The following is a 16,142-nucleotide window of genomic DNA, read 5'->3' as shown; positions in this document are numbered from 1 at the left end:
CATCCCTCGCACCTTCCAGCACCCCGTTTGGTCCCCAAGGCGACACCTGGGGTCTTCCCTGGGCCCCTTCCCCCTCGCTGCACCCCCAGTTTTCACCCTCGCTCACCGAACGCCGTGCTGCAGGCTCCCGCCTCCTCCCCACGGCACCGGGCACGTGCTGCTGGGCGAGTTGAGTTTTACCTGGGATTCTGTCCGTGGAAGCGCCGGACGTCCCATTCCTCCTCCAGCTGCTCATTTTCACAAGGTTTATAAAGACAGAGCGACTTTCCAGCTTCTCTGCGATGTGGTTTAGAGCAAACAGACTGACAGAAAACGCCCGGACAGCCATTGCGTGAACTTTGGTTCCTCAGGAACTAAATACGAGGCACCACCTTAGGTTAGCAAATAGATACTAATTTGATCAACTTTTTTTATAGATGCTGGTGTTTTCGCTGTTGTCTTTGTTGCATTCAAAATTTTGCAAACCGAATTATTTACAAGAAAACGTAAACATATTTTTTTAAAAAATTAACTTATTTGAGAAATTCATGCAAAATTACTTGGTTACCTATGATTAGGAATTGAATTATTATTTACAAATAACAATGATTTTTTTCATAATCCTTCTCCCAGCCTTTCAATTTCAAGACAACACTCAATTTTGTATTAAAAACCTCACCTTTAGCTAGCACCTGAAAGATGAATCCAAGCTACCTGTGCAAATTTGCCTCACCTTTATTGGAAAACTCTTTCTGTGAAGCAACCCTGATCTTTTTCAGAAGTTACTCAGCTGATCGTCTGTCACAAGGTTCACTGCGTTACACAGTAATACCTCTGAAAACCTTCATCCAGCCCCACTAAAACCAACAGGGCTGACATCAGGAGCTGAAGCTGGAACTAAACGCCCATCTTTTTAGCAAGGCCTGTTGTGACAGGACAAGGAGTAATGGCTTTAAACGGAGGGAGGGGAGGTTTAGACTGGAGATAAGGAGGAAATTTTTTACCATGAGGGTGGTGAAACCCTGGCCCAGGCTGCCCAGAGAGGTGGTTGATGCCCTATCCCTGGAGACATTCCAGGCCAGGTTGGACGGGGCTCTGAGCAGCCTGACCCAGGTGAAGACGTCCCTGCTCACTGCAGGGGGGTTGGGCTGGATGGCCTCTGAAGGTCCCTCCCAACCCAAAGCATTCCATGATTCTATGCATTACACCTGCCAGGACATCAGCCACCGATTCTTTTTTTTACGATGCTCACTTTCTTGAGAATGGAGCACTTCTTCCAGATTCTTCTTTTTTCGTAGATAAAGAACACTTCAAAAGGACTAGACTGCGATGTCATTATGACTGCACGACTCTGCAACTGTCCTAGCAATGAGGATGGCACGTTGTTAAAAAAACCTTCAAACATATCTAGCACAGACCTAATAATCCCTTATTTCTAACCATTTACCACATTTGTAGGCCCTTTGGAGAAAGGCCAGTGAAGAATTACCGTGGCAGATTGCCTTCTGAATGGCTGTACTCGCAGTTTTCCACCTCTGAGCAGCAGGAGCCGGACTGTCCTCGTTTCCTTGAAAACCTGCCTTCTCCTGCGCCAGCAAAGCCGGCTGCGCTGTGTGGGACCGAAAGAGTTGTGTGGTATTCGCTTGGTAGTGAAGTTTTCAAGAGGTTCTCTCCTTAAAGCCTTAAAAAGTATCCTCAAAAGGTTATATGTAAGTCAAATTGACAGCCGGCTGAACATGAGCCAGCAGTGTGCCCAGGTGGCCAAGAAGGCCAGCGGCATCCTGGCTTGGGTCAGGAATGATGTGGCCAGCAGGAGCAGGGAGGGGATCGTGCCCCTGTACTCGGTGCTGGTGAGGCCGCACCTCGAGTGCTGTGTTCAGTTTTGGGCCCCTCACCACAAGAAGGACACTGAGGGGCTGGAGCGTGTCCAGAGAAGGGCAGCGAGGCTGGGGAGGGGTCTGGAGAACAAGTCTGTTGAGGAGCGGCTGAGGGAGCTGGGGCTGTTCAGTCTGGAGAAGAGGAGGCTGAGGGGGGACCTTATCGCTCTCTACAGCTCCCTGAAAGGAGGGTGTGGTGAGGTGGGGGTTGGTCTCTTCTCCCAAGTAACCGGCAATAGGGTGAGAGGCAATGGCCTCAGGTTGCATCAGGGGAGGTTCAGATTGGATATTAGGAAAAATGTCTTCACTGCAAGAGTGGTCAGGCATTGGACCAGGCTGCCCAGGGCAGTGGTGGAGTCCCCATCCCTGGAGAGGTTCAAAAAACGTGGATGTGGCACTTGGGGACATGGTTCAGCAGGCATGGGGGTGTTGGGGTGACGGTTGGACTCAATGATCTTGGAGGTCTTCTCCAACCTTAATGATTCTATGAAATCAAGGTTTCGGAGTAAAAATGGGCAAGAGATCATTGTTGGTAGGTGGTTTGGACCAAGGGTTGCGAGCTTTTGTCGTAACACAGCTTGTTCCGTCACGCACACTACTCTGACTTCAAGCTGTATGTAACAATTCCTCCATGTTTAAGCTGTACTTACCCACCAAGCACCTCTCTTTCAAAGCCATTTCCCTACTTCCCACTGTTATGACGTGGGGAAGCGATGCAGCTCACCGCCAAGACACCAGGCGTAGAACTCTGCCTCCGGAACAACTGCTCAGTGACATCATACCAAATTTACTGGTTTTGAAACCTCTGCCTCGCTGGCCAGGCTTCACTGCATTTCAGTTCGCCTTAGGAACACAGCCCATAACTTCCCTCCCGTGCCAAGAAGGTGGCGTTAAAAGGGACAAGGGGCTGAAAACTTGGCAAGTCCGAATCACCCCCCCTTTTCCCAGTGCAGATGGTGCTGTGGAGTGATGCCTTCAGACTTCTACGCTTCTCTCGGTACAGCGAATACCAGCCAGACATTCCACGTTCCCCAACCCACCAGCACGCTGCATTAAAATCAGAAACGTAAATCATTTTGCCTTTTAAGTTTCATTTATGTAAGAGAAAGTGCCGTGAATTTTCCTCAAGTCCCTTCTGGCCAATGGGACTATTAAGGAACGGCACTGTGTAAGGATCTGTAAAACAGAACCTTTAATTCTAGCAGAGACAGGATTCTCTCTGCTGAATTCAAAACCGAGTAGAATCTGATTAAGACACAGAAGTAGGAAATTCACATTCCAAATATAGGCAGGTAGAAGCTTTCCTTAAAAACCGCTTGCTTCGATCCAGGGGTGATGACTAGTCCTAGGTTTTTTAGGGGGAGGCTGGGAAGGGGGGAGAGTCTGGATCGACCGAAATGGTAAATTAAAATAGACACAACGTTAAAAAGTTACGCTAAACATCATGCTTTTTATTTTTTGAAAAGAGCAAGAAAAGAGCAGTACTTCAACAGACCAGAAAAAGCCTCATCTAAATGCCAAAAGCACAGCAAATGATACTCAAAGCTGATACATTCCTAAGTCAAAGCACAAAGTTGTACGTCCATATGTGTGTATAGATACTCGTACATACACACACAGCTTCTTCAATATCGATGTAGCCGTGTGGACGATCTGCGTTGGCCTTATTCATTTTAGTTTGGGTGAGTCAAGTAATTAGACCAGAATTAATGTTGAAAACAACACCTCTGACTCTTGCACAGACTAGATGCAGAACTGTTCCGTCTGAACATGAGGAAGAACTTCTTCCCTCTGAGGGTGACGGAGCCCTGGCCCAGGCTGCCCAGGGAGGTTGTGGAGTCTCCTTCTCTGGAGATATTCAAGACCCGCCTGGACAAGGTCCTGTGCAGCCTGCTCTGGGTGACACTGCTTCGGCAGGGGGGTTGGACTAGATGACCCACAGAGGTCCCTTCCAACCCCTACTATTCTGTGATTCTGTGAACTTACACACATACACAGTTACTGCAGTGTCTTTGCTCTTGTGGCCTTTAAATTCCCCTAAAAGAAGCCGGTTTTAGAGGGAATGCACGAAGCCTCCACCCTGGAAGGCTCTTGGCTTTTCTCACCGCGACATCCTTGCCTTTGCTAAAAGGTGAGAGAGGAGCTACCCCAGCGTGCGAGCGCCGGCTCCTTCAGCAAACTGTACGCACGCCAGGCATGAACCAGGCAAAAACCTTTGGAGATTTAAGCCCTTAATTATCAGCTCGTGTCAAGATCCAGGCACTGTGCTTTGCAGCAAGCTTGAGAATTCAAGTTAAGAAATGAAAATCGCGCTGGGAGCCGATTTTACTTAAAACAGAGAGGGGGGAAGACTCAGACGGCTGGCAGCTCTCATGTTCCAAGCTGATGAAGCATTACAGGTACACACTACGAAATAATAAAAACTTAAACCGAGTGCTTTAGTAAGTCCTGGAAACAAAAATAAGTTATACTTCAAAGAACAAGTTAGTATAAAAAGTTTTAGCATACGCAAAGTATGTGCTCAAAATACTTATTCTGCGTTTTTAAAAAGAGCTGTAGTCTACCTTACAGAAACAAAGTTCCCCCAGTACAAAATATTGCAATTTGTCCCATTGCGTCGTAGGAGAGGTTTCCTTATTTTTCAGACGACCGAGAACGCTTGCACGAGAGTTCAAGGCATTCCAAGCCACACAGTGGCAGACAGACCACGTTTGAATCTGTGCTTTTACTATGCTGTAGTAAAAGCCAAGCAAACCATTTGGGAGCCAAGATGAGCAGGTCAGAGAGCTACGCTGAGGCAAGGAATCCGGACAGCAGTATAAAAGTTCACGCCAAGTGGCAGTACCAACAAAGTGAATTAGATCAACAGAAAAAAAAAAAAACCAAAACCTGCTGATAACATTCACCATCGCACGTACAGCTTGTAAGCTGGGAATAAGGAAAGTCAAAATTAGCTTAAGGAGGAAAAAAAAAAAAAAGGAAATTTAAACTGTGTAAACAATCCACCCAGTAGAAAACTGGATGCAGCTGATAAGAGCAGAAGTAGCTTAGTAGAGCCGAGGATGTGCGTGCATCCAGATGCCTGTTCAAAATGCATTTATCAATACCACTGACCCCCCCTACCCCTCAAAAAAGACAAAAAATCACCTAGAGCTATTTACACCACAGCGGAGACTTCCCCCCTGCCCCCCTACGAAGTTATCACAGCTCAGGAAGTTGCCGCTGTCTTCTACGAGTAAAATTCCAGTTATAAGCTACCGTTCCTAAGTTGAAGCCACCCACCTTGCAAATTAAATTGAAAAACTCTTGTCGAGCATGTTTGAGGACTCTTCAAAAGTCAGAGTACGGCACTTTCCTCGAGTGGTATTTGCAGGAGTAACCTGTCCTGACAGCCGGTGAAAATAAGGACACGGCTCGGGGTAGCTGGGTGCTCCTCCTCGGGAAGGGAGATCCCTACAGTTTCCAGTCGTTCTCGCCGAGGTGCGTCACAGGGAGAGAAGGGCAAGAGGACCTCGGTCAGCCTGGAGGTGATTTTCCCGCTTCTAGAAGTACTCCTCCTCTTCATCAAAAAACCCATTTTCCAGAGCGTACGTGCAGTCTGCGTTAGAGTCGGCTTGGCAGGCGCCTTTATACTCCTGAATGGATTCGTACAGGGAGTACAGCTGGCACAGCAAGGACATATCCAGCTGCCGAAGGCCAACCTGAGCAGGGAAGAATTCAAACAAACAGTGTTAAAATCGCGATTGTGCTGGCAGTATAATGCCATGTATCTTTCATTGCTGAACAAGAGGATCAAGCTTCTTTCTACCTTGAGCAGTTACAAAATAGGGAAGTATAATTCATTTGCTAAGGTGACCAGACTCCCCACGGGACAGAATCACAGAATCATTAAGGTTGGAAAAGACCTCTAAGATCATCAAGTCCAACCCTCACCCCAACACCCCCATGCCTGCTAAACCATGTCCCCAAGTGCCACGTCTACACATTTTTTTGAACCCCTCCAGGGATGGGGACTCCACCACTGCCCTGGGCAGCCTGGTCCAATGCCTGTCAACCCCTTCAGTGAAGAAATTGTTCCTATTATCCAATCTAAAACTCCCCTGATGCAACTTGAGGCCGTTGTCTCTGACCACTCTTGCAGTGAAGACATTTTTCCTAATATCCAATCTGAACCTCCCCTGATGCAACCTGAGGCCATTGCCTCTTGTCCTATCGCTGGTTACCTGGGAGAAGAGACCAACCCCCACCTCACCACACCCTCCTTTCAGGGAGCTGTAGAGAGCGATAAGGTCCCCCCTCAGCCTCCTCTTCTCCAGACTGAACAGCCCCAGCTCCCTCAGCTGCTCCTCAGCAGACTTGTTCTCCAGACCCCTCCCCAGCCTCGCTGCCCTTCTCTGGACACGCTCCAGCCCCTCAATGTCCTTCTTGTGGTGAGGGGCCCAGAACTGAACACAGCACTCGAGGTGCAGCCTCACCAGTGCCGAGCACAGTGGCACAATCCCCTCCCTGCTCCTGCTGGCCACACCATTCCTGATCCAAGCCAGGATGCCCTTGGCCTTCTTGGCCACCTGGGCACACTGCTGGCTCCTGTTCAGCCGGCTGTCGACCAGCACCCCAAGGCCATTCTCCGCCGAGCAGCTCTCCAGCCACTCCTCCCCAAGCTAAATAAAATAAACTGGACAAAAGCACAAGGAACAACGCGACGCAGCAGAGCACGGGCAAAGCGTTCTCCAAGATTTTGTCGCATCACAGCGCCTTCCTTCGCTTCCAGCAAGCAGTTCCCTCCTACCCAAAGCATTACAGATAAACACACGAACTCCATATTCCTCATTACGCAAGAGACATTTTTCCAGTAACACTGCGTGTCTCTACACTGCCCTAGTGAGGCCTCATCTGGAGTACTGTGTCCAGTTCTGGGCTCCCCAGTTCAAGAAAGGAGAGAGTCCAGCGGAGGGCTACGAGGATGATGAGGGGACTGGAACATCTCCCCTACGAGGAGAGGTTGAGGGAACTGGGCTTGTTCAGCCTGAAGAAGAGAAGGCTGCGAGGGGACCTAATAAATGCTTACAAATATCTGCAGGGTGGGTGTCAGGAGGATGGGGCCAAGCTCTTTTCAGTGGTGCCCAGCGACAGGACAAGGGGCAATGGGCACAAACTGAGGCACAGGAAGTTCCGTCTGAACATGAGGAAGAACTTCTTCCCTCTGAGGGTGACGGAGCCCTGGAACAGGCTGCCCAGGGAGGTTGTGGAGTCTCCTTCTCTGGAGATATTCAAGACCCGCCTGGACAAGGTCTTGTGCAGCCTGCTCTGGGTGACCCTGCTTCGGCAGGAGGGTTGGACTAGATGACCCACAGTGGTCCCTTCCAACCCCTACTATTCTGTGATTCTGTGTCTTTCACACGTCTCTCTCGCACCGTGTCACAGCCTCTCTCTTGTTGTTTCGAACGGCCTGGATTAAAAGTTGCAGGTGGAGCTGTGCCTGAGTTTCCACTTCCCACCTAACTGTCTTCTACAATTATTTTCTTTTCCCTGTCGACGCACGCAGGCGTCTGACAAGGCTAGGGATGTCTAGCACAACACAGCATGCTGCCCAAAAGCACCACAACTAAAGCAGAAGTGAGAACGCCCATCGCCGCCTGCAAACCTTCCGAGTATTTTCACATGCTACTCCAGCATACGCTTGAGTTATAGTTATGCCCCTAATATTTTGGTCCCCCAAACTTCCAAAGTGTTACTTCCAGAGCTAATTAGGGATTTGGAGCAACATTAAAAAACAGGTTACCTTGTAGCCTGCGTCTCCATGCCAGGTACAAAACCAGCACGTTGCTCCACAAAGCAAAATGAAGGCAGCCACTGAACTCAAAGCAGTTTCCCCCTCTGGCAACAAAGCGGAGGGTCCATCTGGTACGTTGCCTGTCCGAGCCAGATCAAATTAAACTAGCTTTGTCTCGCGGTAAATTAACACCATTGCCCATTTCAACATCTTACAGAAGCAGCCACTTCTGCCTAAACTTTCCAGTAAGCGTTCAGCTGACGGGCTGTTCCTCGCCAGACTCAGTCCCACCAAAGAAAGTTTTTGCTGCAACTCATGTTAAGGGGTGGGAAATTTAAAAAAAAAAAATGTTAGTAGCCTTTACTGCCAGGCTACATTTTAGCCAGAATGAGAATTCTTACCTCAGAAATCTCTCCTTACACGTCTAAATTCTAAGGACAGATACGCTCAGCACCGGAGAAAGCCACATGAAGCTAGCACAAAGATCTTCCTTTGGCATTGGTGAACTACTCTACCAGCTCCTTCTTCTGAAGGTGGAAGCAGGAGAAAAAGAAAGAACCACAACACCACTCCAACTCAGAAAAATAGGATTCAGCGAGACCTGGACAGGCTGGAGAGTTGGGTGGAGAGGAACCTGATGAAGTTCAACAAGGGCAAGTGCAGGTTCCTGCACCTGGGGAGGAACAACCCCATGCACCAGTACAGGCTGGGGCTGACCTGCTGGAGAGCAGCCCTGTGGAGAGCGACCTGGGAGTGCTGGTGGATGACAGGTTGACCATGAGCCAGCAGTGTGCCCTGGCTGCCAAGAAGGCCAATGGGATCCTGGGATGCATTAAGAGGAGTGTGGCCAGCAGGTCGAGGGAGGTTCTCCTCCCCCTCTACTCTGCCCTAGTGAGGCCCCATCTGGAGTACTGTGTCCAGTTCTGGGCTCCCCAGTTCAAGAAAGATGAGGAGCTACTGGAGAGAGTCCAGCAGAGGGCTACGAGGATGAGGAGGGGACTGGAACATCTCCCCTACGAGGAGAGGCTGAGGGAGCTGGGCTTGTTCAGCCTGGAGATATCTGAAGGTGGGTGTCAGGAGGACGGGGCCAGGATGAGGGGCAATGGGCACAAACTGAAGCAGAGGAAGTTCCACCTGAACACGAGGAAGAACTTCTTCCCTCTGAGGGTGCCGGAGCCCTGGCCCAGGCTGCCCAGGGAGGTTGTGGAGTCTCCTTCTCTGGAGATATTCAAGACCCTCCTGGACGCGGTCCTGTGCAGCCTGCTGTAGGTGACCCTGCTTGGGCAGGGGGTTGGACTAGATGACCCACAGAGGTCCCTTCCAACCCCTAACATTCTGCAGTTCTGTGATGCAGCATCTTTCAGGTCCAACACGAATTACTTGGTGAGGTCATGAAGCCGAGACATGATGTCCTGTACGGACCATACACGAGGACTTGAGGACAAGAGATGGACCCAGACGCGGAACGCTGCGCTAGCTGCCAGGAGGTTACAGACAAGCCCTCACCTCGGATCTGCGCTGCTTTTCTTACCCATCTCCGTTTCCCCCTGTAACGAACACGACAACTTTCTCTCCCCTCGCCGTTCAAGCACGCGCTTGGCAGGAAGCGTACGCTACTCTTCCTCACTCTCTGTCCTGCACGAGGAGACCAGCACTCATGCAAACCTTCTTCTACAAAAGTCTGTAAACCAAAAACCAGCCACGACTGCAGGAGGGAAAAGAGAACGGAGGCGTTTGTACCACCTCCAGGCCCCTCCGCCTAGCCCTGCTGAAGGAGTTTCTTTCGGCTTGTTAAGCTAATGGCTGTTTACCTGCCCAGCAATAAAGCCTGAACATCAACTTGTGGAGGTGGCAGTCGATGAAGCTGGGTTCACCCCACCGAAACTGCTCGCCGCAGGTGAGACAGTGACCTCATGGTGCGAGACGTGAACATGAGACCCACCAGGCAGACCTGCAGCACAGCCACGCGTCTGAAGGCTAAGACTGCGGTGCAGAACTGCTCCAAGAGAGGAGCGAGCGGAGCCAGAAAACTCACCCTGGAGACAGGCGACCGGTTCTTCGTCTCCAGAGGAGACCAGGCGCGTTTCGCCAGCAGCTCTCCCGTCTCAGCTCCGTAAAGCACATCAGCGCTTTCTGTGAAGATCAGCTCTCCACCAACCGCCATCGCCAAGCCAGAAATCGCTCAGCAGAATTAACCCAGCAGGCCTTAACACCAAATGAGCTGCGTTTAGCATCTCATTTTTCTGTAGCTACCACCAGTGTCAAACAATCAAAGGAGAACAGTAAGTCTGTCGAGAAAAACACAGCCTCTGGCTTTTCACAGCTTTCAAGTACGATCCCCAGGGCAGCAGAAGCCTGAAGCGATGTCCAAGCCTGCCAGCACCAAGTTCTTCATCCCAGCCCGTCTGCATTCGACTCTGGAGTTTCATCGTAGCACCTGCAAGACAACCTGATGCACAGCCCCACGCGATCACCTCCTTCCCTCAGGACCACAGCTCCGACGTGACCTCTCCTTCCATCCCTCCCCCTCTGAAGCATCTAAATCCATCGCTTTCCCACCTTTAACAACTTACAGACACAGCACCTGGTTTGATCACGCAGGGAAAGATGCCGCGACACGTTTCCTTCTCGTTCACTACTGGAAGCTCGTTACTCCACGGAAATGCTACCTTTGACTGCCAGAATAAAGAGCGTTCAATATGAATAATCAAGTGCTGTTATCTGCTTGACGGAGGGCAGGCTATTGGCAGGCAAGAGTCCCTCTAATTTGCACAGGCCACAAAAAAGCACACCTGGAACTGAGGAGACTGCTGCTCGGAAGTCTTTGATGCCTGCCGAGGTACTGTATTTTTTTTTTCTCCTCAGAAGCGTTTTATCAAATTATCATCAAGGATAAGCAGACTACCGAAGGGGAAGTCTAGCAGTCAAGTGACTTCAACAAGCATTTCCTTTGCTTTTCCATTGGGAAAGACAGGTTAGACCTTTATAAACGAGGTATCTTGGCTTTTTTGGAAAGGATTGTGATGACTGAGAGCGTGGCCTTGCTTCCCCTTAAAGCACTGCAGAAAAACCCCAGCGCTCCACGGAGTTCCTTCAGCGCACACCAGCGGCTTTGAACACACGGGTTTAAGAACATCTCAAACTGTATTTGAGCAACTGGTTGCAGACCAAGATCTCCCAGAATCCCAGCATGGTCGGGGTTGGAAGGGACCTCTGTGGGTCACCCAGCCCAATCCCCTGCCGAAGCAGGGTCACCCAGAGCAGGCTGCACGGGACCGCATCCAGACGGGTCTTGAATATCTCCAGAGAAGGAGACTCTGCACATGAAGTCCTCCTAAATCCATGACCATTCTCCTTACCATGAGAAAAAGGCCTTAAAAGGGGCAGATTTTCAGCCATATCACCTTGTATGTGTTTCAGAACACTAAATGCCCAGCGCTGGGGTTATCAGAAGTCGTTACAACAGCGGCTGGCACCAGCCGAGCACCAACACCCACACTGGTGTTTAACCAAAAGGTGCGCCGGGTGGCCCGGGGCAATCTCACCAATAACACCAGACAAAGCCCCGAAGAAAACCCGGTCCCACTGCACACCGCTTCCACCGCATGAATCAGCGCCCATACCTTTTTTTTTTTTTTCCTTTCTTTTAACCTTCGAAAATGGGCGTCGGGTTCAAATGGGTGCCCCTGAACCAGGCGCTGGCTGCAGGGCGCTCAGCCCGCGGGCTGCTGGGGCCGGGGGTCCCGGCTCTCCCCACCCCACCGTTACAGACCCAGGGTGCTGGGGGGCACAGCTCTCCCCACCCCACCGTTACAGACACAGGGTGCTGGGGGTCCCAACCCCATCGTTACAGACACAGGGTGCTGGGGGTCCCGGCTCTCCTCACCCCACCGTTACAGATGCAGGGTGCTGGGGGTCCCAGCCCCACCACTACAGACCCAGGGTGCTGGGGGTCCCGGCTCTACCCCACCCCCACCGTTACAGACACAGGGTGCTGGGGGTCCCAGCTCTCCCCACCCCACCATTACAGACCCAGGGTGCTGGGGCTCCCAGCTCTCCCCACCCCACCGTTACAGACCCAGGGTGCTGGGGGTCCCGGCTCTCCCCCAGCCCCACCGTTACATACACGGGGTGCTGGGGGTCCCGGCTCTCCCCCAGCCCCACCATTACATACACGGGGTGCTGGGGGTCCCGGCTCTCCCCACCCCACCGTTACAGACACAGGGTGCTGGGGGTCCCGGCTCTCCCCCAGCCCCACCATTACAGACCCAGGGTGCTGGGGGTCCCGGCTCTCCCCACCCCACCGTCACAGACACAAGGTGCTGGGGGGCCCAGCCCCACCATTACAGACACAGGGTGCTGGGGGTCCCGGCTCTCCCCCAGCCCCACCATTACAGACACAGGGTGCTGGGGGTCTCGGCCCCACCGTCACAGACCCAGGGGCCGGCGGTCCCGGGTCTCCCCCGCCGCCTCCCGGTGCCCGCCCCCCGCCGCGCTGCTCGGGGGCCCGGCGGGCCGGGGCCGCCCTTCCGGCGCCGGGGAGGCCTCGGGTCGGAGGCAGCGCCCCCCGCCGCTCCCGCCGCGGCCCGGCCCCGCTCACCATCTCCTTACGGAGCAGGGCCAGCGCCGCGTCCAGGTTGGGAGGCTTGGGCGGGCGCGGGGAGCCCCGGCCGCCGCCGCTCAGCTCGTCCTGGATGCGGGACTTCTGCGCGTAGAGCCGCTCCAGGTCCCGCCACCGCCCGCCCCGGCCGCCGCCGCCGGAGGAGGAGGAGTTGAGCAGCCCGCTCAGGCTCTTGGGCAGCGGCGGCAGCCCCGCACCTCCGCCGGGCCCCGGCAGCCCCGGCCCGCTCATGCTGCGCCGGCCGCCGACGGGAAGGAGCGGCTCGGCCCCGCGGCGGGAGGGGCCGGGGGGAGAGGCGCGGGGGGCGGGGCGAGAGGCGCGGGGGGCGGGGCCGGGGCGGGGCGAGAGGCCCGGGGGGCGGGGCCGGGCGGGGGGAGCGGGTTCGGGCTGAGGCGAGGGGGCGCGCGGCGTCCCCTCAGGCGAGGCGCGGCGACGCGGCGGGCGGCGTCCCCTCAGGCGGGGCTCCGCGAAGCGAATCTCCCAGTCGGGAAGAGCCGTCTGTCGTTATTTATTTTTATTTTTTTTCTTTTCTGTATTTATTCACGGAGGGGTTTGTCGCTCCGGCCGGCAGAACTGCCCGCGGCCTTTCGGAAGGGTGTCAGGGCAGGGGGCCGCGCTGTGGGACGGGGTGGCGGCGGGTGGGGGGCTGCGGCACCGCGATCCCTGAAACGGATCACATTTCATTAAACACAATTGAATAGTTAAAAAAAATACATAAATAAAGTGGCCAGTAGGGCGAGGGAGGTGATTCTGCCCGTTTACTCCGCTCTTGTCAGACCCCACCTGGAGTCCTGCGTCCAGCTCTGGAGCCCCCAACACAGGAAGGACACGGATGTGTTGGAGCGGGGCCAGAGGAGGGCCACGAAGATGATCCCAGGGCTGGAGCACCTCTCCTACGAGGACAGGCTGAGGGAGTTGGGGCTGTTCAGCCTGGAGAAGAGAAGGCTCCGGGGTGACCTTAGAGCAGCTGCCAGTGCCTGGAGGGGCCGACAGGAAGGATGGAGAGGGGCTTCTCACAAGGGTGTGTAGTGATAGGACAAGGGGGAACGGCTCTGAACTAAAAGAGGGCAGATTTAGATTAGATATTAGGAAGAAATTCTTCACCATGAGGGTGGTGAAACACTGGCCCAGGCTGCCCAGAGAAGCTGTGGCTGCCCCCTCCCTGGCAGTGTTCAAGGCCAGGTTGGATGGAGCTCTGAGGAACCTGGTCTGGTGGAAGATGTCCCTGCTCATGGCAGGGGGGTTGGAACAGGATGATCTTTATGGTCCCTTCCAACCCAAACCATTCTATGATTCTATGATTCTATGAAACTGCCAGCGTGACGACAGGTCCAGATGGATGGAAACACGACCTCCCTGCGCCAGCTGCAGCTGCTCTCCCTGCGCCTTTCATTTCTCGCCCCGTTTTCCTTCACGTGCTTGTATCTCTGGGGTCTCGTGAATAAATTACGGTGATTTCGGATCCTTCAAAATCCAAAGCGAAGCAGGGTGTAACTTTGGGAGTCCGGGGAATGCGCTGCCGTTGGAAAGCCAGGTTGTTTAAGGGTGAAGTCCTGGTACCACAACTCTGTTTGGTGGGGTTTTCTCCTCAAGAAATAACCAGGTCTGGTGATTTGGAGTGAATCCTCTCTGCTGTTTTCAGTTTTGTGTGTGGCTTTTTCATGGCTTCAGTGCCGTCAGACTCTGCGACCATTGTTTCCAAACTGCGTGCAGTGGAGGAAGCTTCTCCCAATCTATATTCATGTTTACGCCCTGCTTTGGGGATTGATTTTTCAGGCTACCCAATCTGCTTTTTAATGCTCTGTACTTCAGACACTAGGAGAATTGGGTTTTCCCCCGTGAGCCGTGATGCCATTTCTGCCCAGACTGGTTGTGAAAAATAAAACACTGCTGATAGCTTTATGAAACCAAAGGCATTCAAACCCATCCCTACTGCAGATTAAAAGCATCGACAAACCCCTCGTCATTCCAGGCCAATAGTGCCTGACAGCAAAAATCCTGATTTCGTTTGCTAAGGGTGTCGGCACTGTATTATCTTCCCGCTTATTAGCAAACAGATTTACTTGTTCTCCATCCAACCCCCCCCCCTTTTTTTCCACATGACACCTATTTGGAAAAGCTTGTGAATATTCTTGTTTTATCTAGACCAGCTCATCTTAATTATTTTTTTCAGCTTGCCCGATCTCATTAGATTGTGAGTGCGTTTTCTTCACACTTGGGTCCTTCAGGCACCTTGTTGCCATATCGTTACTATTGCAAACGTCTTTGTGCTGGCTTACTGCTCAACTTTGTCAGCTGAAAAATGAAAAAAAATTACTTCTTGGGTTCTCAGTGACTCTCCATTGGCAACCTTATCGAGCCCTCATTCATATTCAATTTGCATCTGTCCTTTAAGATCTAAATCTACGGCTTTATTTCATCTGACCTAGTTATGACGTGTTGATAATGGAAGCGGGAGTCTTTTGCAGTTATGTCTTTTGGTGGTGGAGTAAGCCTTTGTTAGCTGTACGAACCTCTCGGTCTTTGGGGGTTCCTAGAGTTGGACTACAGAAACCTGTTACTCCTCTAAACCATCCTCTGTTAAGCACGTTACCTACAAAACCCGGCATTAAAAATACATGTGTTTTATGTCATAAAGAATTGGGAAGTGCCAGAAGAGAGGTGTCCTGCACCATTTCCTTATGCACATGGTATATTTTTAATTTACATATGCATATGTGATTTTTTTTTCCCTTTCCTCATTCATTAGGAGGATCCGCAGTGCCTGCGTATCATTTGCACATCGTTTACTAATATTCCTCTTTCCAAATGTAGTGATCTATACGCATTGTATTGTCTCTTGAATGGATATATTAAGGCTGTTTCTGTTTCCAGCGACCTTTTCTATGATGCTTTCCCCTCTCATAACTGATTTACCTACATATGCTAATGAATTCTTCCCTATGGCACCCCTGTGACAGAAGGTGGTATTGTCACCCACAGCGGGAACCAGGACACGGGGAGCTAAAGGCAGAGCACGGTAAAAAACATCTCCTGATTTGAAGTGCCCGGTTTGTGGTTCTTCGGGGTGATCTTCCGCCCGGCGGAACTGACCGAAGCATGCGTGCCTCCGCCTCAAGCCGCCCTGCGCAGAGCAGCACCTTTGCTGGAAGCCGCCGTCGTTGGAGAGCTGAAGGAAGACTGCAGGCTTTGCAGTGATGTGGCTGATGTCACCTTCTGTCTGCTGCACAGCAGGGATGCCCTAAGCTTGCCGGACACGATGCAACCCAAGCTCATCTGTCGGTGCCGTCAGCCTTTTTAAATCCTTGTTGTGTTTGCAGGGTGTTTCTCGTTGGGTTCCCCTGCGGTCAGGATTGCTTGTCAAGGGCAGGGTCCAGGTATCACAGGCTGGGCACGTGGAAGACAAATTAATAGTCAGCGACACACGCTTTACTCTTCCATCTTCTGTGGTCCGAGTGCCTGAACGTGCTCTGTTTCTCACGAGGCCTGTGGTTTTCATCACCGATGTGGGGGAACAGAGATCACACGGTTCTGTGATGCTCTGGGAATGGCATGAGCATCGGTCCTTTGGCGAAGGAGAATTTAGATGATGCTGGCGCCTGATACATGACTCCACAGTGGCATATCCGAACAGAAATCAGATTTTCAGCCAAGGATCATTTGATTCTTAGGCATCATTTATTATCAGAAAAGCAGTTTTAAATACAATTGGTCAAGAGTCCTAATTTTGACACTTTTTCCCCAAGTATATTTCCATATCTTTGAGTAAAAAGTGAAAGCCCAAGTATATTCTGACACAGAACATGACAGTGGCATCCAGGTAGGTCCCTAGTAAAGCAGTTTCTTTAGATCTAGAGCATCTACCCTCCTGTTAAAGCTACAGGTGTAAATA

At 52.0% G+C, this 16,142-nt stretch overlaps 1 protein-coding gene across 1 annotated transcript; it reads right to left on the bottom strand.

The window, feature by feature from the left end:
• Positions 1 to 3,293: 3,293 nt before the first annotated feature.
• Positions 3,294 to 12,506, bottom strand: FAM89A (family with sequence similarity 89 member A). Its single transcript, XM_075412051.1, has 2 exons — positions 12,230 to 12,506; positions 3,294 to 5,557 (listed from the first exon to the last, which is right to left on the bottom strand). Exons 1-2 carry the CDS (start codon positions 12,479 to 12,481, stop codon positions 5,399 to 5,401), a joined length of 411 nt encoding a protein of 136 aa, XP_075268166.1. The 5' UTR covers positions 12,482 to 12,506; the 3' UTR covers positions 3,294 to 5,398.
• Between the last annotated feature and the right edge of the window lie 3,636 nt (positions 12,507 to 16,142).

The sequence above is a fragment of the Opisthocomus hoazin genome, chromosome 2, assembly GCF_030867145.1.
Source record: "Opisthocomus hoazin isolate bOpiHoa1 chromosome 2, bOpiHoa1.hap1, whole genome shotgun sequence".
NCBI lineage: Eukaryota > Metazoa > Chordata > Aves > Opisthocomiformes > Opisthocomidae > Opisthocomus > Opisthocomus hoazin.
This window is presented reverse-complemented; position numbering and strand designations above follow the sequence as displayed.

Coding starts and splice junctions, on each gene's coding strand:
- FAM89A (XM_075412051.1), bottom strand. CDS start 12,481: ATGAGCGGGCCGGGGCTGCCGGGGCCCGGCGGAGGTGCGGGGCTGCCG. Junction 5,558..12,229: donor CCCTGCTCCGTAAGGAGATG/GTGAGCGGGGCC, acceptor TTCCCTGCTCAG/GTTGGCCTTCGGCAGCTGGA.